At 37.0% G+C, this 24,057-nt stretch overlaps 1 protein-coding gene and 1 non-coding gene across 2 annotated transcripts in view; both read left to right on the top strand.

The window, feature by feature from the left end:
- Positions 1 to 5,077: 5,077 nt before the first annotated feature.
- The window catches only part of FASTKD1 (FAST kinase domains 1), a 31,547-nt gene continuing 12,567 nt past the window's right edge, over positions 5,078 to 24,057 (top strand). The window contains exons 1-7 of the mRNA XM_007452621.1: positions 5,078 to 5,606; positions 8,479 to 8,547; positions 12,713 to 12,838; positions 14,793 to 15,191; positions 17,165 to 17,275; positions 18,032 to 18,163; positions 22,930 to 23,416. Coding sequence (XP_007452683.1) covers positions 5,272 to 5,606; positions 8,479 to 8,547; positions 12,713 to 12,838; positions 14,793 to 15,191; positions 17,165 to 17,275; positions 18,032 to 18,163; positions 22,930 to 23,416 — 1,659 coding nt within the window. The 5' untranslated portion in view covers positions 5,078 to 5,271. The remainder of the gene's footprint in view (positions 5,607 to 8,478; positions 8,548 to 12,712; positions 12,839 to 14,792; positions 15,192 to 17,164; positions 17,276 to 18,031; positions 18,164 to 22,929; positions 23,417 to 24,057) is intronic.
- On the top strand, positions 23,547 to 23,619 carry TRNAE-UUC (transfer RNA glutamic acid (anticodon UUC)). Its single transcript has one exon. It is a non-coding gene; the product is annotated as a tRNA-Glu (tRNA).

The raw sequence follows: 24,057 nt of genomic DNA, 5'->3' as shown, positions 1-24,057 counted from the left end.
CCGGACACGCAGGCTCAGCGGCCAAGGCTCACGGGCCCAGCCGCTCTGCGGCATGTGGGATCTTCCCGGACCGGGGCACGAGCGAACCCATGTCCCCTGCATCAGCAGGTGGACTCTCAACCACTGCACCACCAGGGAAGCCCCTTGAACATTTTTTCACGTGCCTGTGGCCATGGAGTAAGGTCTATCGAAATCCTTTGCCCATTAAAGAAATTTTTTGTCATTGGATTGTAGGAGTTCTTTACATATTCTAAATATTAATCCCTGCAGATATATCATTTGCAATATTTTCTCCCATTCTGTGGGTTGCCTTTTCACTCTGTTGATAGTGTCCTTTGATGCATACAAGTTTTTTTAGTTTGATGAAGTCCAGTTAACCTATTTTTTTTCTCTTGGTGCCAATAATTTTGCTGTTATATCCAACAAACACATTTTTTTACTGGCAGAATTACTCCAGGAGAAAAAGCATTCATTAACTTGTGATAAAAAAGAAAAACAGTTCCTGACATTGGGAAACTGATCTGATGTTCATAGCTAAGCATCAATGTTATTTCAAACTAATCTGGCACAGTTTAAAGCATATTGGCCTCCTGTGGGAATAAGGAATCTCATAGAACATCAAGATCAGACAAATTCACTATGCAACACAAAATACCAAAGATTCCCCTTTTGCTAAATGAATGAATGCTACTTCTTTACCAATTTCAGCTTTATCCCCGCTTCGGTCAGCCTTCTCTATAGTTAAAATTTATTAAGGTACCCAATCACAGAATTGCCCTGTTTCCTGACAGCACCCAAGATAGAGCAAACCTCATCTTCCTTAGGCCCTCCCCGAAATTACCCACCAAAGCCCAAATCCTGTAAGAGTTTCTTTCTAACACTCTTTTATTGAGCTGCCAAATGGTTTCCCACAGTGTTCATTTTCCTGAGCTGTAACAAGAAGTCCATCAACTGCAGGTTCCTGGTGGGTTTTGGCTGAAGGGCATTGACATTTGCTAAGAGGAAAGTTAGAGCCACCCTTTGTTAACCACTTGTCAGCCCTTGTAAAAGATGCTTCTTCGTGACTTAAATTGTTAGCTAAAATGAAATTTTATAGCTGTGGATTTAAATTATTACCCTAGTTTTGTTCTCAGGTGTGATTTGTATATAAATATGTATTTTATGAATGCCTTAGACTGCAAGTAAAGAAAAAAGTCCCTAACAGTGACTAAACAAAAAGGATTTTCTTTTCTCACATGGACAGTGTTTCTAGAGGAAGGCAAGCTGTTGGCATCTGTTTGTTCCTTAGACTCGTCTCCTAATAATTCCACAAACGGGTGAGAAGGAGACAAACAGCCCCTAACAAGTGAAGAAACTGTCCTGTCACTATCGTTTAGGCCTTACTGTTGCCAGGAGCTGATCTGGCACTCATAGCTCAGCCTTGATATTCTGTTGAACATAACAATTGCACAGAATGCCAACATGAAACAAGGTTACTCTCTGACTGATGGATCAAGACCAAAACAAGACCATTCCGTAATTATACCTGAACTCAGACAAAAACAAGAATATTGTCCAAACTGGGACTTCCCTGGTGGTGCAGTGGTTAAGAATCTGCCTGCCAACGCAGGGGACATGGGTTTGAGCCCTGGTCTGGGAAGATCCCACATGCCACGGAGCAGCTAAGCCCGTGTGCCACAACTACTGAGCCTGCGCTCTAGAGCCCATGAGCCACAACTACTGAAGCCTGCGTGCCTAGAGCCTGCGCTCCGCAACAAGAGAAGCCACTGCAAGGAGAAGCCCATGCACTGCAATGAGTAGCCCCCACTCGCCGCAACTAGAGAAAGCCTGCGTGCAGCAGCAAAGACCCAACACAGCCAAATATAAATAAGTAAATAAATTTATTAAAAAAAAGAATATTGTCCAAACCACAAAAAATGACCAAACATCCACTTATCTTGGCTAATATGAGTGAGGGCTGCTTCTTTACCAATTACAGCTTCAACCTCACTTCGTTCTTTCTGCCTTCTAGATAAAGTTTATTAAAATACTCAGTGAAATTCTCACAGCAGCTAATGTAGAGAAAAGTCCCTCTTAAACCCCTGAATCACTTAACACAAGGCCAAATACTATAGTAAGTTCTTTCTAACACCATCTTAATTTGACACCCCTTAGGGTGTGTTCTGCTTCATTGCAGCCAACCAGTAATTCCAACTTTAACTCTAGGTGTATTCCTGGTGGTCTTTAACTGAAGGGCACTGACACAGGTCATGCTGAGTCTCATCCCTATGCTTTTTCTCACATTTGTTCTGAAACCCCTTCTGTCCTGTGCATTCAGATCGACCTCAGTTTTCATATTTATTATCAGTTGATCTAGTTTCCGACAATCCAAATCAGTGCTACTCCAAGAGTGGTCTGCCATTAGTGGTTGCCTAGGTTGTTAGGAGTGTGGTGGGAGTGACTGCTAAATGGTTACAGAGTTTCTTTTTGGAGTTATAAAAATATTCTAAAATTGATTGTGGTGATGTTCCACAACTCTGAATTAAGAAAAGCCACTGAATTATACACCATAAATGGGTGAATCGTATGGTGTGTAAATAATTTCTCAATAAAGCTCTTAAATTTTTTGTGGTCTGGAACTGGTACCTGCCTACCACTACACAAGTGCAGAAATGGAGAGAAGTTTGATGCTTTTATAGCATTCGATAGTTATTCCATAGGTGTTGAACATAAATAAAAATCTGGACGTGTCTTTTCCATGTTTAAGTTTTCAAATTTCACTTTTCTAAGTATTCATTTCTACTGTATATTATAAAAATATCAGTCTTCACGGACTGGGAGAAAACCTCATGTAGTTGAGAAACACGTGCCCTAAGGACCTATAGCTTCAAGATGTGTGGCCCGGGTGTCTCAATGAGGAACTACAATACCCAGAATTCCTGCCAAATGCGTAAGCGACGTCTATTCCGCCAACCTCGCTGCGACGTGCCCTTGGGCGTGTAGTGCGTGCTTTGGTAGTGCATGCTGTGTTCGCCCGGCCTCTTTTCATGGTTTGGGGACGGACACCACGAGAGGTAAGGTGATGTCTTTGAGGAAAGGCTAAAAACTCTGGGATATGAGGGAGACGTGAGCGACACAACCGAGCCTGTTGCCAACGTCCCTTGCTGGTAGACGTGGAATAGCCTGGAGTTCTGAGCTCTCGTAACCAGGCTTAACCGCGATCCTTCAGGAAAGTTCTCTGGCGTTGAGGGAAAAACTTGCCCGCAGGTCCCGGCCGGGTGGCGGCGATAGGTTTTCTTTTTGCTCACAGCACATTCTCGGGCCGGGGACCCTGGGTTCGGCTGAGAAACGGAGGCTTTCTTCCGGGTATTGGATTTCCCGGAGCGCGGAGGACTAGGGCAGGGCTGATCCCTCTCCCAGCCAGGACCGGGAGACCAAATTCATTCGTTCAGCTCCACTGTGTGCCAAGCGCGGAGGATGCCTGCCATTTGCAAAGGGTGTCGTTGTGTATCCTGCACAATACCTGTTCACGGCGGGTAACCTATCTCTCATTTATAGTCCCAAGGCCCCTCCTTTGGTTAAGTCACTTCCCCAAGGTCACTTAGCTGGGGACGTGACACCTTGGTATTGTAACCAGTGAGTTCCTTTCACTTTCAGATGTGGATAGGCAGGAGACTCTGCTTTGCAGCGTTTTTTGTATATGTGTGTGATCCAAGTCGGCTTGGGTCGGGATGCTGTACAGATTGCCACAAAGTAGTCAATATTGTCTCATCGTTTTTTTCTTGGGTACAGACAGTTTGGCGTAGCCATAGGATTCTGAGGCATACTTTTAGTGTTGGTTTGTTGATGTAATGAGGATGTTCAAGTTGAAAGAACTGGGTGGTTGTCTCAGCTTCATTAGTACTAGAGTAGTTTTTTTTAACCTTTTTGAACCTAGCTTTTATCTGTAAAATGCAAATAATAGCATCTACCTGGCAGGTTAATTGAGAGAATTTAATGGGATAACATATTTTAAAAGTCCTTTGTAAAATGTTGCAGCAGTGTTAGATGATAGGAATTTAGTCCCAGCTTTTCTAACCATTGTTTCTCAACTAGAAATAGACATTTATAATATATTTAAAAAACAAATTATTCTTTTTCTTTATTGTCTTTGGTTCTCCTGTTGCATCACTACGCAACTACATTACTTGATTTCTTCATATGTCCTGATTGGGCTTTAATCATCTCATTTATTGCTTAAAACCTACTTAAGGTCAATAGTGATTAAACTGTTTGAGTTTTTTTAGTGTACAAGGAGAAAGGAGCAAGAAATTATCTTGAAAGCAAATATACCAGAAATCATTCCTCTGAAAAAAACATTTTTTATTATGGCTCTGAATTAATGGCTACTCTTCGTAGAAACTATAAAGGCAATATGTTTATTTATTGCAGTTTTGTTCTTTTATTTAAAAAGATGCTTTTTTTTGGTTTGGGATTTTTTTTTTTTCCCTTCTGCTTTTATAGTCAAATTTGAAAACTTCATGTTAAGTGTCAGATTTATCATTTTTAAAATGGAGTGCGGGGGGCTTCCCTGGTGGCGCAGTGGTTAAGAATCCGTCTGCCAATGCGGGGGACACAGGTTCGAGCCCTGGTGCAGGAAGATCCCACATGCCGCGGAGCAACTAAGCCCGTGTGCCACAACTACTGAGCCTGCGCTCTAGAGCCCGCGAGCCACAACTGCTGAAGCCTGTGTGCCACAACTACTGAAGCCCACGAGTCTAGAGCCCTTGCTCCTCAACAAGAGAAGCCACTGCAATGAGAAGCCTGTGCACTGCAACAAAGAGTAACCCCCGCTTACCGCAACTAGAGAAAGCCCGCACACAGCAGTGAAGACCCAATGCAGCCAAAAAAAAATACTAAAATAAAATAAATAAATAAATAAATAAATAAATAAATAAAATAGAGTGTGGAAGGAAACCCCTTTTCCTGGATATTTAGTTGTGGATTAAATCCTGCTCTCAGGTTCAGGCTAAGAACAAAGTGTGTAATTAATGGAGGAAAAGCTTGTTATTTTAATTAGAATTTTGGAATTTGATAGTTATAACTGTGTTAAACTGATTTCTTTACAGAAATTGCATATTGGAATGGGATTTGGAGTCATCATAATGGAAGCAAGCTACATGAAGGAAAAACAGTTATTTTTATACCAACATATTGCACCTGACTGCTAGTTGCAAATGGTTTTCTTTACGTAAGAAAATTTGTGATATAAATGAAAAGATAGTTTTTTTTCCTAGACTGATTGTTTACAACATGCTTCGCCTAAGAGCTATTTGTCCATTCTCCTGGAGAGTGTTTCAGTTTCGACCCTTTGGTTTCGAACCATTACTTAGTCAGATGAATAAGTGTACAGATGAAGAGCAAATATTTGATCTTATTGAAAAAAACAAAGCCATACTTTCAGAAAAGCAAGTGGCATGTGCACTCAGTATGCTTTGGCAGTTTCAAAAGCAGAAGATCAGCTTATTAAAAAATGTGGAATGTATCAGAGACCATCCCCAATTTCTTACTCTTCATAATTTAACTGCAACTAAAGTGGAATTCATGAATGACAATACCTTGGTGAATGTGTTATACATCATACAACAGTAAGTACTGTACTTTTAGATTTTATAGATTGTAGTTTATTTTTATATTTAATTTTCTAAAAATCTCTAAACGGAAAAAAATGTTTTCTCCCCTTTTTCTGATAAGCTAATTTTTAAAATTTTATTTAAATTTTATTTATTTTTGGCTGCATCAGGTCTTCGTTGCTGCGTGCGGGCTTTCTCTAGTTGTGGCGAGCGGGTCTACTCTTCATTACGGTGCGCGGGCTTCTCATTGCGGTGGCTTCTCTTGCTGCGGAGCACAGGCTGTAGGTGAGCAGACTTCAGTAGTTGCAGCACGGCGGGCTCAGTGGTTATGGCACATGGGTTTAGTTGCTCTGCGGCATCTTCCCGGACCAGGGATCGAACCCGTGTCCCTTGCATTGGCAGGTGGATTCTTAACCACTGAGCCACCAGGGAATTGCCCTGATCATCTAATATTTTAAAGATATGTAGAGGATATTCTTTGATTATGGTAATCATTTCACAGTATATATACATATCAAAACATTATGCTGGGGCTTCCCTGGTGGCGCAGTGCTTGAGGGTCCGCCTGCCGATGCAGGAGACGCGGGTTCGTGCCCCGTTTCGGGAAGATCCCGCATGCCGCGGAGCGGCTGGGCCCGTGAGCCATGGCCGCTGGGCCTGCGCGTCCGGAGCCTGTGCTCTGCAAATGGGAGAGGCCGCAACAGTGAGAGGCCCGCATAACGCAAGGAAAAAAAAAAAAACATTATGCTGTACAACCTAAATATATACAATTTTTGTTAATCATATGTCAATAAGGTTGGGAAAAAATTTAAAAAGAAAAGAAATTTTACATCATTCTCAAGGGACTCCAGCCTTCAGAAGAGCTGGATGCCCTAAATGAAGAATTGAGCAGCTATATAAAGGGAAAAAGGACACAAAAGTTAAAATTAATCTGTTTGTTAGTCTCATTGGTGAAATTATCCAAGGTGCAAGGGCCATTTAAGTAGCTATAGATGTCAGCACTGTACAAAGCAGAGATACAGTTGTTTTTATTAGGGTGTCAGCGTATACAAGAAAGGGGCTTAAGGCTTTACTTATTTTGGGGGGTGGTGTTAGACTAAAAAAGAGTGACATCCCTTTTTTGGTGGTCTTTCTCAGATTTGCACAGTTTTTTCTCTGAGGTACATGGTGGGATTGGGTATGATAATCAGTTTTGTTTTCTCAGTGGTCATATTAGTTTGGAAAATGCTGAATCAGATGAAATTAAACAGATCTTTATTGGACTTCGCAGCATTCAGAGCCTGCAGGACTCTTCAATATACATATGCTAATATATATTGTGAACCTTTCAGTGGGGGTATTTTCCAGACTTACTTATCCACAAAACATTGTGTTGAACACCTCACAAGAACACTGCACAGATGGAGAAATGCTGCTTCATGGTGATTTGCCCCCAAACGCATTTCTGTGTATCCCTTCTAAGTCATATTTTAGTGAGGAAAGGATTTTAAGAGTAAAATATAATTTTGTTTTCAAGTTTTTTAAATAGCATGTAGTTTGATTTTGTTTCACGACTCAACCTGAAAGTCTTTGACTTTTAGGAGACAAAATAACCTAGCCTTAACATTATAAAGATGTTGAAATCGGTTAAAAAGAGATTTTTATATGTACAACATATAATATATATTGCTTAATTATATATAGAAAATATCCATTGTTAGTGAAGGTATATGCTTTGCATTGTTAGTGAAGGAACTGCCATATGCTTCTGGTGGTATAATATGTATCCAGAACTATAAAAATGTCCTCGGACCCAGTAATTTTGCTTCTAAGATTTATCCTAAGAAAGTAATCTGAGATACATGTAAAGATTCTTGGGCTTCCCTGGTGGCACAGTGGATAAGAATCTGCCTGCCAATGCAGGGAACACAGGTTCTATCCCTGGTCTGGGAAGATCCCACATGCCGCGGAGCAGAGCAACTAAGCCCTTGCGCCACAACTACTGATCCTGTGCTCTAGAGCTGGTGAGCCACAACTGAAGCCCACGTGCCTAGAGCCTGTGCTCCGCAGCAAGAGAAGCCACCGCAATGAGAAGCCCGCACACCGAAACAAAGAGTAGCCCCCGCTCTCCACAACTAGAGAAAGCCTGCGTGTAGCAATGAAGACCCAAAGCAGCCAAAAATAAATAAATACATAAATAAATTTAAAAAAAAAAGATTCTTGTACAAGGTTATTCATCCCAACATTGTTTATAATATTGAAAAACTAAGATCCTAGTAAGTTGGTGAATGTTTAAATGATAATTTATTCACATAATTAATAGTACACAACCACTAAAAATTATGTTTTGAAGAATATGTAATGATATGGGTAAATGTCCACAATATAATGTTAACTTACTGAAAAAGGCAGGATATAAAAATGTAAAAGAAATATGTATATGTCTTTAAGTATGTAGAAAAATAACTGGAAAGAAATGCTCCAAGTTAATGATGGTGGGTATTTATGAGTAGCAGAGTTATAAATGATTTTTATTACCCACTTAAAGTTTTTCTTTATTTTACAAACTTTCTCCTATAAAATATTTTTTGCGGTCAGAGCAAAGTAGTACGTGTTAGGTGTACTTTTAACATAAAATATATCATTGAACATTTTTATTGTTCAGTGGAGGTCATTGAAGTGTACAGATAAAAGGATGAGAAGGGCATGGGATAAAGTATAGGGGTTTATTAGATTGTACCAAGAAATCAGAATACTGAAATGAGACCAGACCAGAAATAAGGACTGATTGTGTAAGAATATAATAACTTGTGGTTTACTTTTGCATTATAATCCTTACTGCATGTATGTTTTTAATAATTTTAAAATGTTTCTGTATGGAAAATTATTTTCTCTTGATTTTATTGAGGTTTGGTTTTGAGGCCCACGACCTGCTAGTTGAAGCACTAGTTACAGAAGCATGGAGAAGACTGGAAAGGCAAGTACTCTGGGTTTTTCAACTAAGATCAGGGTTGTCCTTTTCAGGGTTAGCACAGTGAAATCTTATAGGGAAAGGATGGGGAGCTGCTGCCTAACTATCAAGCTTCATTGAAAAAAATGTATTTAAATTCAGTTTGATCGTGTAAAGTGTGTTTATTTAGCATGGTGAAATCTTGTAGGAAAAGAATGGGGAATGTGTTTTTTTCCTTAAGAGAGAAAGAAAAGTATTTCAGATATTCCCTATTTAAGGGTGTGGAATGTAGTGTGCTTTAAACATATATAATTAATCAAAATATAAATAGAGTCATTGCTATTCTTGGACTAGGCTTTCTGAATTTTCTTTTCTGAAAGAGTTCTGCTTCAGAAAGAAAAACATTCTGAGCCATAGGCTGTCAGTAAAAACCCTAGATGTTCAGGAGTCATAAAAGGAGAAAGAAGATATCAGTTCAGGAGAAAGGAAAGCTATATAACTGTTTAGCATCATCTATAGGTACTTGTCTATCACTCTATCTTTATGAAGAGGCAGTGAGCAGAGTCTTAGAAGCTAACAGTGTCGTAGAAGCTTTCAGGTCCACTACTGTGATGAATATTATCAATTCTGATCTCTTTCCTACTCTTTACACAGCTATATCTTTAGCATATTGCCATAATCAGTAATCATCTAGAATGGGGCACGACCAGAAATACGGCCGCCCCCTCCCCCGTCCCACACGCCACGTTCATGGGGAACCTGGTGCTAAACCATTGGTAGACGACCTACTTCTGGGTGGGGGGTTTCATAGTAGCAGAGCAGCTCCCTGCTGTGATCTATTGAAAGTCAGCCCTCAACACAAGGGTTTGTAAAAAAATAAAAAGAGAAAAAAGAAAAAAGAAAGCAAAAAAAGAAATAAAAAAATAATTATCTAGAAAAATGTGAAATTTGTTCAGAGTATTATGAGTACAGAGAAGCCTATGGTATCCTATACTATACTATTTATGTTTTGTAAGAATATATGAGAAGCTCTCCATTTATAAAACAGCTGAGATAGTAGCAGAGCTCATTTTGGCTATTTATGAAACCTTTGAATATTTAAACCTAGGGGTTCTGGATAGCCAAGGTCCATCATTAGTAGAATAAAGCAAATGTTAGTGAGGAAAGGGAAAATCAAGGTGGGAAAGAGACAGGAGGAAACCCACGGAACAATGCTCCCTCTAAACCAAATAGTAACCTAGGGCAGAAGAGAAAGGATTGACTAAGATAAGAAACTATAGCTGTTTGTTTGTATTTAGATGAGAGGAGCAGCATAAACTTTACACCTCCTCCTTTGTAGCAGCATATGTTTAAAGCATCAACAATGGTAAATTCTTACAATTGTAGTCATATAAAGCTCTGTAGGCCTTTGTTATGTGAGCTGGATTAAATTAAACAAGGTACCTACCAGATCTCTGGGCTTAGAAATTCCACATTCATTTACTGAATGGTGGTTTTAGTTAATCTTATTATCTAAACCTGTCTGTTTTCTCTCTCCATTTTTGCTTTCTCTCTACCTGTAACTATCTTTTTGTTGAGGGTAAAGAGAATAATCTTAGTGCTTTCATGAGCAATTCAAACTTCAGTCTTCCCGCAGTATCCAAGGACAATTGGTTCTAGCATCCCCTCAGATACCAAAATCCATGGATGCTCAAGTCCCTTATAGAAAATGATGTAATATTGGCATAAAACCTACAGACATCCTCCCATCTACTTTAAATCATCTCTTGATTAATTATAATACCTAGTACAATGGAAATGCTATGTAAATAGTTGCTCAGCATGCAGCACATTCAAGTTGTGCTCTTTGGAGATTTCTGGAATTTGTTTTTAACTGATATTTTCTGAAAATATTAACTGAATATTTTCGATTTGCTGTTGCTTGAATCCGTGGATTTGGAACCCTTGGATACAGAGGGCCGACTCTACTGGGTCTTTGGGGGTTAAATTTGGTCATTGTTGATAATAGCTCAAAACTTTTATCTTCAAAGCATTAAATGGTATGTGTATTACGCATCTTGAACAAATCACTTGTAGAATAGGTGCTTTTTTCATTTTGTTTTTACTATCTACTACTTAAACAATTAAATTACAAATATACAATTATACTTCCCAGTGAATCAGACATTTCTTTTTAATTTTTCTTAATTTCACAATAGCTCAGGTGATAATGACTTTGTTCTATATGGTGTTTTTTTAATTTGTAGCAATACTTTTATTTTTTTATAATACTAAGTAATAAAAATTTTAAAACCCTAATTTGTATTCCATGTGTAGAATTTCTAATAGAATCATAGGATAAATGTTAATTTCTGATTTTTTTATAGTCATGGTGGCCTATGATGTTAAATTTTTGTTACTGCGGTAACTTAAATGATTTTGCTATAATATCTATGAATTTGTTATATAAATATACTTTGTAATGATTCAAATCGGATAGATTATTATGAATTAACACTATATGGTGGATCATAGCAAGAATAATTAGCATACATTTGAAATTCAAATTAAAAACCCTCTTTATTATGGAAGATTTTAAACATTTACTAAAGTAGAGAAATTAGTATAATGAACTCCTTTGTATGCATCATCCAGTGTCAATGATTACCAACATATAGCAGTCTTGTTTTGTCTAGATCACCTCCAGTTCCCTCCCTACCCTTCAGTATAGTTTAAATTGTGGTATCATTTCATCAGTAAATACCTTACTATATATTTCTGATAGACAAAAAGCACTCTTTAAAAATATATATATAATCACCATGCCATTTTTTATACCTATGAAAATGAATAATTATTCCTTAAATTTCCTAATAACTGAGTTCAAATTTCCTTGATTGCTCTAAAAAAGGTCTTTTTGTAAGGCAGTTTGTTTAAATAAGTATCCAAACAAGGTTTACTAATTACATTTAGTCAAGTTTTTCTCTGCTTGCGGAGCACAGGCTCCGGACGCACGGGCTCAGAGGCCATGGCTCACGGGCCCAGCCGCTCCGCGGCATGTGGGATCCTCCCGGACTGGGAAGCGAACCTGCGTCCCCTGCGTCGGCAGGCGGACTCCCAGCCACTGCGCCACCAGGGAAGCCCTCTGCCTTTTTTTGTAAGTACTCATTTTATTAAAGGATATCATTTAAAATTACACCAATCATAAGTATGCATCTTGATGAATTTTCACATACTGAAAATACACTTCTGTGTAATAGCACAAAGATCAAGACAAAGAATATCACTAGTTTCCCAGAAGTTTCTTTCATGCTCTCTTCCAATCACTCCCTACCTTCCCGCCCTAAGAGTGACCACTCTCTTGGCTTCTACTACCATAAATTAGTTTTGCTTTTATATAAATGAAATCCTGGGAATTCCCTGGTGGTCCAGTGGGTAGGACTCGGCACTCTCAACTGTTGTGGCCTGGGTTCAATCCCTGGTTGGGGAACTAAGATCCTGCAAGCCGTGCAGCATGGCCAAAAAACAAAAAGAAAAAAAAGAGCAAGAAATCATATAGTAAGAACTCTTATACCTAGTTTATTTCACTCAATATATTTTAAAGACTGTTCCATGATACTGTGCTATTTGTTATTTTTTTATTGCTGTATAGTATTCTAGGAATATGTGCAATTTATTCACTGTACTCTTGATGGACATTGAGATTGTTGCTATTTAGCATTTAGTTTTTTGCTGTTACATATTATGCTGCTGTGCAATTCCTTATGCTTGTCTTTTAGTGAATTCAAAGTCTTTAAAAATCTGTAACAGTTCTCCTTCCTGCTCATTTGTCTTGCCATTTACTTGTTGAAGAAATCGGGTCGTTTTTCCTATAGGAAAATTCTGAAGTTTTTCAAGCATGATTGTAGTAGAGGTTGTTTTATTTGTTAATATACAACCTTGAGTTGAAATTGTTCTGTACTCAAAAAATTAATAAGTAAATGATTCAAACAATTTCAAGTGTTTTTTTTCCCTTTTTAAAATCTTCAAGTAGAATTTGGCTTTTTAACTCTTAGCCTGGGTTACTTTTATAATAATAAATAACATTTTAGAAAAATTCATTTTATAGTAGTAATATATTAGTATTTTTTATTGCTTTTTATTTTATAACTGTGTATTATGTTTTAAGTGAAAATAAATAGTAATGATCCCCTTTGTATATTTACTTTAATAGGTTTGATATTAATGTGCTGTCAAAATTTTCCTCTTGCCTGGCAGATCAACATTTATGTTTTAGTCCATTAATGGGAAAAATAGCTGATATTGTAAATAGGAACTTGGAAACGATACAGGACTTAAGGTAAATCTATTTAGGGGCTTTGTGTCATGGTGGAAAGATTCTGGGCTTTGAATCACACACACTTAGACTTGCTAGTTCCTAACTATGTGACTTTATAATCTCTTAGAAGTTCACTGTCCTCATCTATACAACAGGTATAGTAGTATCTACTGTGCAATGTTGCTGTGGGAATTAGAGATGAAATATGTAAAGTATAGCACAATGTTGTCAAGATTTGTGATTTTTCCTTACTTGCAAGCTAACATGTTTGCCTGCCATCCTTACAACCTCATTTAACCTTAATTACCTCCTGGAAGGCCCTACCTCTAAATATAGTCATATTGCCAGCTAGGGCTTTAACATATAAATTTGGAGTGGGGGCGAACTATAGCATACACCAGTGTTCATAGTAGCATTAGTCATAATAACCAAAGGGTGGAAACAACCTTAATGTCCATCAACAAATGATTGGGCAATCAAAATTTGGTATATACCCACAATGGAATATCATTCAGCCTTAAAAAGGCGGGAAATTGATATATGTTACACCATGGATGAACCCTGAAGACATTATGCTAAGTGAAATAAGCTATACACAAAAGTACAAGTATTGTATGATTTCACTTTATATGAGGTACCTAGAGTAGTCAAATTCATAGGAACAAAGTAGAATGGTTGTTGCCAGGGGTTGGGGGGAGGGGAGAATGGGGAATTACTGTTTAATCAGTAGTTTTAGTTTGAGAAGATGAAAAAGTCTTGCAGACGGATGGTCGTGTTGGTTGTACAACAGTGTGAATGTACTTAATACAACTGAACTGTACACTTAAAAATGTTTAAAATGGTAAATTTTATATATATTTTCACACATACATGAAAGTAGCTTATAAAAGCAGAGACAATAAAAATCACTGTAAAGTAAATTTTTTTAACTTTAAAAAATTATTATAGACCCATTTGAGAATCTAATGAAATCTTTGGACATTTCCCCACTCCAAACTGCAATTACAAATATATATACAATTTAAAAAAATCGTATTCAAAGGGTTCATGATTAAACTAAATAGCAATGCTAGTTTACTAATTAATGTTAATTGGTACTAACATTAAACATTCTGATTAGAGAAGCCAAAGTATTGTATAACTGGGTTTTTAAAAAATAATTTGTTTTATTGAAAAGATTGAAGAAATTTTGAAACAAAAAAATGCAAACAGGCCCCCTATCCTAATGGTTGAGATATTCATGTCTTTTTTGTAGATTGTTTTATAATTATTATCCCCATGTGTTTGTTATATATATCTTACATTTTGCATTCTTTATTCATTATTAGGTATATTCTTATATTTAGAGTTTCTTGATTTTTGTATCATGTAAGAACTGTCTTTTGAAAGCAGAGACCTCACCTTTGTAATTTTGGTGTCTTCCACAGTGCCTAGAAGATTGATTTATGTTTCTTAAGAGTGTTTATTGAGTGAAGAAATATTCACGTTCAATATTGTCCTACTGTTATATATTAATATTAATGTAGCCTGAAACTTTAAAAAATATGAAATCATTAGTGAGAAATATTTTGCCAAGATTTTTACTGGTAAATTACAGATACACAGAGAAAGGAGTAACAAAGCAAAGTCTACTTCCAAAAATGTAGAATGAGACTTTCCATGTTCCATTCAATGGGCTGTTGGCCCAGAGTGATTTCTGAGGAAATTTCACGAAAATATTTTCCTTCAAAGCATTTATCTATAGAACGAGATATCATACACACTAAAAAAAAATTATTTCAATTCTTTTTTGCCTAAAGGGGTTTGATTACTGGGAGATCAGAGTTCAAGTCCCATTAGTATTTAAAAGAAAAATTTTGTTGTATAAAACCTATAATATTTTTATCAGTTCCTTTCCGTTTCTAAGCATTTAGTCTTAGAATTGCTCATTTTTCTTAGATAGTGTAAAAATCTTTGCATCTTCTTCCTTTTTCAGGTGCTTGTCTGTTTTAATGGTCAGCATATCTTCTTTAATATCACAGCGTTTTCAAGAGCAACTAGTGAACAAAACAGAGCAACTTTTTGACACCATAGATTCTTCCCAGGTCAACATTGCAAGAAGAATAGTACAGTTTCTTCGAAATATTAAATATAGTTATTACCCACTATTGGAGAGGTGCAATAAAGTGTTTTTGAGCAATGTGAACCACCTTGATTTGGACTCCATAAGTAAAATACTTAGGCTATACCACTCTCTACAGTTTCATAGTTTTGAATTTATTTTAATGACTAAGAAGAGGCTAACAGAAATGATTCCTCTGTTTGACCACCCAGCGAGCTTTGTAAAATTGTTTGTAACATTGGGACCTGTGGCAGGACCTGAAGAAGAGAAACAGTAAGTTCAGCTAAAAATACTTTACTTTTCTTGTTGAGAATATATAGAGCCTTCAAGCTTAGATCTTGCAGTTCTGGAAGTCAGAAAAGTCACTCCACTCAACTGTAGAAGGGAGAATTATCTCTTGTACTCTGCTCCTTGATTCTTTCTCTGATTTTTCTAATTTACATCTCAAACTCTTAGTCTCCTACTGCTTTGAATGGGGGCCAATAACCCCCTGGTGGCCAACACAGCAATGGATGTGGAAGAACATCATTTAAGTGCTATTCTCCCTTCTTAGGCCAGGTGACTGGCTTTACACAGAGAGATAAGACTCCCCCACCCCCAGTACAGAGTGTGGAATATTCAGAATTATAGTAGTCCTAACGATGGACCATTTTATGCTTTGGTGTCTTCAGATTCATCATCAGAAGCATTTATTATGCACATTGGTATATATTCCCAGTGTCAGGTTTGAGTGATTTTGGTCTGATTCCTATCTTTTAGTTTCTGCTGTATAACAAAGTGAATCAGCTATGCATATATATATATATCCCCATATCTCCTCCCTCTTGTGTCTCTCCCCCACCCCCCATCCCACCCCTCTAGGTGGACACAAAGCATTGAGCTGATCTCCATGTGCTATGCGGCTGCTTCCCACTAGCTATCTATTTTACATTTGGTAGTGTATACATGTCCATGCCACTCTCTCACTTCGTCCCAGCTTACCCTTCCCTCTCCCCATGTCCTCAAGTCCATTCTCTATGTCTGTTTTGCCAGATTTGATGTAGATAGAAATATTTGGGCTATAAAGATGAGCAAATATTAAATTAATACATGATTACTAGACATGAGCAAACAAATAAGTGTGATCCGTAGATTCAGTTGAGCAGGGGTTCCAGGAGTTACATAATAGAGGTATCTGCCTCATTTCTGTTAGCAAAGACTTCATGGAGAGTTTTATTTTTAATAGTCCTTTGAATTATATGAAGAAATTTAAGCGTACATTTTAAGAGACTGTATCAACATGGAAACAAGATGATTATTAAAAAACTTTTATTGGAATCTTTCTCTTTTTTTGTCACCATGTACTGTTAAAATCTTTTATGCCAGGGCAGTACAAAAGTTGAATTTAATTGAGTCGCTGCCTTCAAGGAATTTTTATTCCACTTGAGAGTACAGAAATACATAATTGAAATATGTAAATAGCATGACACTTCAACATAGTTTATGAGTAACTACTAAAATTAGTGATGTAGATAGTAACTGCTGTGGGCAGACAGAAAAGTGAGAGAAAAACATGGACTAAAATGGTTGGGAAAAGCTATGGGGAGAAGCTGGGTTTGAAATGTTTAATAAGGTTGGTCAAAAGGATGGTGTGGAACTATGTAGGATGAATAGAAAATTAATTTATCTTGCTTTCTTTAGACTTCATTTTTAGGCTTGCCTTCTAAATTATTCTAAAAGACACACATATACTTTTATTACTGGATTACTTTGGATGGTTTCAAAATGGACCATCTTTGTAAATTTTCAGTTTATAATGTTACAGTAAGTAGTATATAAGATTTCTGTTAATATGCAGGTATATTGACTTCCTGGTCAGATCTTATTCAGTTTAAAAAAATTGGGGTAGAGTTGGAATATCAATTGTTAGTTCCTTAGCTCTCTAGCTAAAGTTCCTTAGCTCTCTAGCTAAGGTTTACAATGTTAGAATTATTAACCAATTAATTTAAAAACATTTTATCTATATTTTTTAAGAGATAGTTTAGGATTATACTGAGGCCTCAATTACTTTGAAGAAAACAATGTATTTTTCTTTATTTAATAGTATTTTGTATTATCCCCAGTTATGTGGGGAGAAAATTAGAATTATATATTGAATTCAGTTTTTGTTTCTATTATTTTCTATTTCTTACCTAAGAACTATTTTTTTTTAATTTATAAGCTAATCATCAGTTTTTCAACATAAAAATATTTTTCTTTGCTTCTAGACTTAAATCAACCATATTATTGATGTCAGAGGAGTTGACTAGCCAGCAAGCCCTGGCAGTGATGGGAGCAATGGAAGAGATGGAAAGCAGAAATTCACGTCTGATTAAAAAGTAATCTTTTCTGAAATTCATGGTGTTAAGTTTAGTTGACATTCATAAGTTGCTATTTTTTTTTTGAGGAAAAAACTTATGTTTTTTTCCTGTAATCTTGGTTTTGAAGAACTACGGAATTAACATTTAAGTCATTGTTTATTTTCTAAATAATTTATTTTTCAAAATAGAGATTTTTAAATAGTTTATAGCATATTTCATTTCATTTGCTGCTGTTGTTATTCTCAAGCAGAGGATATAATCTAGGAAAGTGGAGAGCATAGAGCAGAACTGACTTTAAAAGGACAGTTTTTGCAGAACAGTTAACATCTATATGAACTTGAATTGTTTCACACTACAGTTGTTACCTTGAAATCATACTGCCATATATTGCCTTTTTTGTTAACTTGACATTTAAGAAGAAACAAAAATACATGGTTCAGATTGTGTATATTTATCTTTTCATTATCATAATATTATATATTCCTTTAAAAGATATTCCTTCTGCCCTAATTCCTCCAACTTATTGTCTCTTCACATTTCCCATTGCTTTTAAGCATCTCCGTTAGAGGACCAGTGGATTTAAGGAAGAAAATTAAATCAGTTTTACATTTCTATCATCATCTTGAGACAGTTCTTCAAGAACAGAAAACCTTGTGTCATTTATTGCTGTTTCTCTAGCACAGAGCATGTCTGGCATGAAACAGCTCCTCAGTGAAAGTTTAATAAAAGTACATGAATGAACTGGTTATAATACATGTTTTTCATTCTTTTTAGAATTGCTTCAATTCTGTATAAACATTTGCATAACTATAAACCAGTAGAGTTATTGAGGATAACTCAAGCATTGATCTTTCTACATTTTCAAAGTAAAGAGCTTTTTGTGAAACTCAGAGAATTGCTGCTTAGGTAAGATTAAAATAGATGTGTTTAAGTCTTTCACTATTGTTTTTTTTATTTCTTTATTTCACTGTTTGTTTTCTTTATGTATAGGAAGGTTTTTTGTTTTGTTTTGTTTTGTTTTTTATGCGGTACGCGGGCCTCTCACTGTTGTGGCCTCTCCCGTTGCGGAGCACAGGCTCCAGACGCGCAGGCTCAGCGGCCATGGCTCATGGGCCCAGCCGCCCTGCGGCATGTGGGATCTTCCCGGACCGGGTCATGAACGCATGTCCCCTGCATCGGCAGGCGGACTCTCAACCACTGCGCCACGAGGGAAGCCCAGAGTTTTTCGAAGTTTTGAAAGCAGAAATGGGTAGGTTATTAAAAATATTAAAGACACTCGTCTCCCCGCCATGCCCATTTTGCCAGTGCTTGTGCTTGATATATTTTGAAATGGAAATGAAGTCAGTAGGGTAAGGAGTTCCCTAGGATGTGAATACACAAAGCCAAGCCATTCTCCTTTCCTGCTGGGATGGAATAACCATGAAAAGATTGGAGCTGCTGAAGAAGGCAAAACTCCATTTGAGAGTGCTCACATTTGGGGGCCTTTAGTCTGCTCAGTTGCCTGTTTTAAGGCATATTAAGTTTTTAAATTCGAAATTTAAAAAATAAAATATGTGAGGGTAATGTTAGTGAAAAAGTTTTCATACAGATTTACCCTTTATAATTTTAAAATTTCTGCATTTCTATGGATATAGCATTCGTATTTCAACTAAGAAGTTACTCAGTTTTCCATTGACTTTGCATTATGCTAAAATGGAGTTTTCCGGGCTTCCCTGGTGGCGCAGTGCTTGAGAGTCCGCCTGCCGATGCAGGAGACGCGGGTTCGTGCCCCGTTTCGGGAAGATCCCACATGCCACGGAGCGGCTGGGCCCGTGAGCCATGGCCGCTGAGCCTGCGCGTCCGGAGCCTGTGCTCCGCAAATGGGAGAGGCCACAACAGTGAGAGGCCCGCATAACGCAAGGAAAAAAAAAAATAAAAAAATAAATAAAATGGAGTTTTCCATTAAAAATTTTTATTTTAAGGATCAGAATAATGAATGAAATGAAAAGCAGATTAACCTTTTTCCCCTCCATTTTTCCATACTAGTTTGATTTCTTACTGTGATTTTTGAAAGACCAGGCATGGGACTCTATGCTGTAATCGAAAGAGTGACATATAATTGAAAGTGTTTTTTACTATAATAAGGTGATATCCATTGTGGTTAAGATTTGTTTTTTTTTTGCGGTACGCGGGCCTCTCACTGTTGTGGCCTCTCCTGTTGTGGAGCACAGGCTCCGAACGTGCTGGCTCGGTGGCCATGGCTCGCGGGCCCAGCCGCTCCATGGCATGTGGGATCTTCCCGGACCGGGGCACGAACCCATGTCCCTTGCATCAGCAGGCGGACTCTCAACCACTGCGCCACCAGGGAAGCCCTATGGTTGAGATTTGAACTGAATACTAAGAGGTAGCACCTTATCAGATGAGAATTTTGCATGTTAGATATGGTATAAGAAGATTCACTGTTTTCTTAAATAACTTTCTTCTTATCAAGATGATTAAATACAGGATTATTGTCTTCACCCTTTCCATATTTAACATGAACTTTCACAAAGCCTCTATTAAGAATTTTATGTTCTAAATTAGATATCATAAACTGGCCCAGCAACATTATTTATTTGGTCAGCATGATCTTTTTTAAAAGATTAAATTACACAATACTATTTGCCTACAGGTATGCTTACAGAAAAATAAGATAGGAGTGGGAGCATCACAGGTGATTTCACTTTACCTGTAATGTTTTTATCTACTTTATTAAAAAACTTGAAGCAAATATGACAGTGTTGAAGTTTAGTAATTCTTTTTTTTAAAGAAATTTTTTTTAAAAAAATTATTATTTATTTATTTGTTTGTTTTTGACTGCGTTGGAACTTCGTTGATGTGCACGGGCTTTCTCTGGTTGCAGTGAGTGGGGGTTTCTCATTGCCGTGGCTTCTTTTGTTGCAGAGCACAGGCTCTAGGTGCGTGGGCTTCAGTAGTTGTGGCACGCGGGCTCAGTAGTTGTGGCTCACGGGCTCTAGAGCACAGGCTCAGTAGTTGTGGCGCACGGGCTTAGTTGCTCCGTGGCATGTGGGATCTTTCTGGACCAGGGATTGAACCCGTGTCCCCTGCATTGGCAGGAGGATTCTTAACCACTGCACCACCAGGGAAGTCCAAGTTTAGTAATTCTGAGTAGCGAGAGCCCTTACATATCTCTGTAATTTAAAATTTTAACCCTTCCCCCTCTTCAGTGTAGATTGTGTGGAAGAATGCAATCTGCTTAAAATAGTTCACATAAGCGTTTGTATAAATAGCTCCTGAAACCATTTGGGGAACCCAGGGAGTTCATGTGCTGGAATAATATGTTCTTTTTTAAAAAATATATTGAAATATAATCTACATAAAATATACATATCCCCTCCACATTACCCTACTCCTTCCTCCTTCCCCCTCCTTCCCCAGGTTAGCTACTATCCCTGCTTTTACTGCAGAGATTAGTTTTGCCTGTTCAGTGCCTGGCTTCTTTTGTTTAATATTTTATTTATGAGGTTTACCTCATAATGTTTTTGTTGTATACTCCAGTAAGAATGTAACAGTTTTTTTTTAGTCTGTTCTAATGTTGACAGATATTTATTTCCACTTTTTGGCTATTGTAAATATTCCTGTTATGATACGTATTCTCACATATATCTTTTAGTGAACATATGTGTGCATTTCTGTGGATATTTACCAAGGAGTATGATTGTTGGTTTGTAGGTTATACATATGTTCATCTTCAGTAGATCCTGCTAAACAGTTTTCTATTTTTTTTTCTTTTCTTTTTTTAACAGTTCTCCGACTAGGGGTTGAACCCGGGCCACGGTACTGAAAGCCCGCAATCCTAACCACTAGTCCACCAGGGAACTCTAAATAGTTTTCTAAAGTGACTGTGCCACTTTATATTACCACTAGCAAAATGTGAGCATTCCTGTTACTCCATATCCTCACCAACACTTGGTATTTTTTTATTTTCTAATTTTAGCCTTGGTGGTGGATTTGTGGTAGTATTGTAAACACAATTGCATATGTAAGTTTTGGAATTTGAGGAACCACCATAAGGAAAAACATGAATGGAGGTTGGCAGGTTTGTGTCTGTTGGGGGTTTATTTTCAGACAAGTATCACAAGATTGGCAAATACTGAGAGTTCCTATCCCTTGGCTCAATTCTGCAAACAGATATAGCTCTTGGGGACTTTCTTTTCTTTATATAAAATAGTATATTAAGTTTTTGTGGTTATAAGAATAAAATAGTCATTTAGTACTTATTGAGTGCCTACTTTGTGTCAGGCAATGGACCAAATATTATATGAAAATCATTTTGAGATCCTTTTGTACTTCATAAGCATGATGATTGGGCGTTCACACTATTGCGTGAGATGTACCTCCCTCATACCTGTTATGATGTCAACATGTGACCCATCTGATGTGAAAATAAATCATTTTGAAAGCAGAAAAGTATAAAGAAGAAAATAAAAATCATTTGTAAGCCCTTTCATCTACGGTCAACAGTTTGGTTTATTTCCTTGTGGTATATACTTACATTTTATATCTGTATCTATATCTATATGCTTGCTTTTTCCATAGTTGAGAGTCATGAACGTGCAGCTTTGTATTCTTCCTTCTCCAACCCCCGCACTTAACCTTAACAGCATTTTTCTACATCATTTAAAACTATTTGTAAATGTTTTTAGTGATTGGATATTACCCATCATATGATTGTACCATAATTCTCTTAACTGTTCCCCATCATTGGGTATGTAGACTGTTTTCAAATTTTAGCCACATAAAAAATATGATTAATAACATAACGTAAATCTTTGCCTGCATTTTAGATTATTTTCTTAGGCTAGTTTACTAGACAGAGATTGATCATGTCAAATGATATAATTACTTTTAAAGTTCTTAAGCTACTACTAAATTACTTTCCAGAAAGTTTGCACCAACTTTTTAAGTTTACTGTTAGTGAATGAGAAAGCCTGTATCAATGCACCCGAGCTAGCCTTGAACATTATCATTATTTTAATATGCTAACTTAATATTTTTAAAAGTAACTCAATTTTGTTTTAATTTATATTTGATTATTTCTTCCAACACTTCTAACCCTAAAGATTCTTTAAAAGCTCCCAGTTTTTAAGTTGTATTTTAACAACTGCTGTCCTGGTGGTAGGGCTTTTAGCATAGGGGCTTGGGAAAGGAGGAGTGGAGAATGGGGTCAATTGGATGCGCTGTTATCCTGTTTCTGTTTTTTTAAAGCTGGGCTTCTTATGTAGCAGAAGAAAGAAGGGAATCACTATTACTGAGTGGTCACTCTTTGCCTCTTCTAGGTCATACCAGCTCCTGACAGGTCACATCAGAAATTCAGTCCAAGTTCCATCTCCAGCTGCAGCACTGCAGACATTGTTCTGACACTGACGTTTTGTTTGTCAGGGACTATGGTTTTATTTTTGCATAAAAAATTGGGGCAGTGCTTTAGAACATCTTAAGGCTTCCCTTAGTAATCCTTTAAGAGGCTGTCATCTTTGAATTTATCCAACCCTTCTTAAATTAACTTATATTTTAAGCCTATCACACCTATTAATTGTAATAATAATTATATATTCATATTTTAATACTTATATGTGTATTGGTTTTTTTGCTGATGTATTAATTTTGTTCTTTTCATTTTTCCCTCTTTATAGTTATTTGAAAGTCAGTGTCATACCTAGTGAGATTTCCCTCCTGGTTTGTGCTCTTTCGATGCTTCCTTCTCCTCACTTAGACGAAGCGAGGATGTCTCAAATTGAAGCAGTTTTACCACAGTGTGACCTAAATGACCTGAATAGTTTTGCCACATCTGTTTTAAGATGTATTCAGTATGGTCCCATGTATCGGAATAATACTCCTGGGAAACAGTTGAAACTACTTCAAAAATTAGATCACTACGGTCGTCAGAGACTACAAAAATGCAGCAGTTTGAATCTGTTATGGGAAGAAGTTAAATCTCTAAAAGGAGACTGGTTTGCTGATTCACTTCTTGAAGAAACTGTTGTTACCTTACAGCGTTTGATGGATGAAATTAATTACATAAATGTTGCAGGGATTGCATCTTTTATTTCTAGAACTAACTACCTCAGTACTTCGCTACTTGATAGGATAGCCTCAGTGGTCCTTCAGCAGAATGAAAAGGTGAAATTGAAATGTTTGTTACACATTAGTTTTACATAGTTGTCAACTTCTAGAAGAATAAATGTTTATCATAAGTACTTTGAGAACTTGATTGGAATTTGAAGTTTAAAAATTAAGCTCTAGTGGGAATTCCCTGGTGGTCCAGTGGTTAGGACTCTGCACTTTCACTGCTGAGGGCCTGGGTTTGATCCCTGGTCAGGGAAATAAGATCCCATAAGCCACGGGGCGTGGGCAAAAAAAAAAAAAATTAAGCTCTAGTTTCTGGGTCAGCAGTTTGTCGTTGCTCCGCTTAAAACCTTCCTCCAGCAGTGCAGATTTGAGGAGATCAGCTGTCATCTTTTGGTGTATTACAAATATTGTTAAGATCAGTCAAAATTCATTGACTAGAAGGAAATTCTTAAAATGATAGTTGTATAAGGATAAAGAAGATGAATGATTTTTGTTTTCTTTTTCTTGTTTTCTATAATCCTGTGATAGTTACTTTTACTATTTAAAAACTGTTCAAAAGAGTGAGATAAATGTGAAAACTGAGAAAATTATAAGATCTCCACTAACTTCAATATTTTTGAATTGTCAGTGTGTCTTACACATTTATTTCTGGAACTCGTAAAATGCTGCTTTTTGGATTATGTGAGAAGACA

Source organism: Lipotes vexillifer, unplaced genomic scaffold (assembly GCF_000442215.2).
Source record: "Lipotes vexillifer unplaced genomic scaffold, Lipotes_vexillifer_v1.1 scaffold454, whole genome shotgun sequence".
Lineage (NCBI taxonomy): Eukaryota > Metazoa > Chordata > Mammalia > Artiodactyla > Lipotidae > Lipotes > Lipotes vexillifer.
Note: the sequence above shows the minus strand (reverse complement) of the source record. Positions and strands in the feature narration are given on the sequence as shown.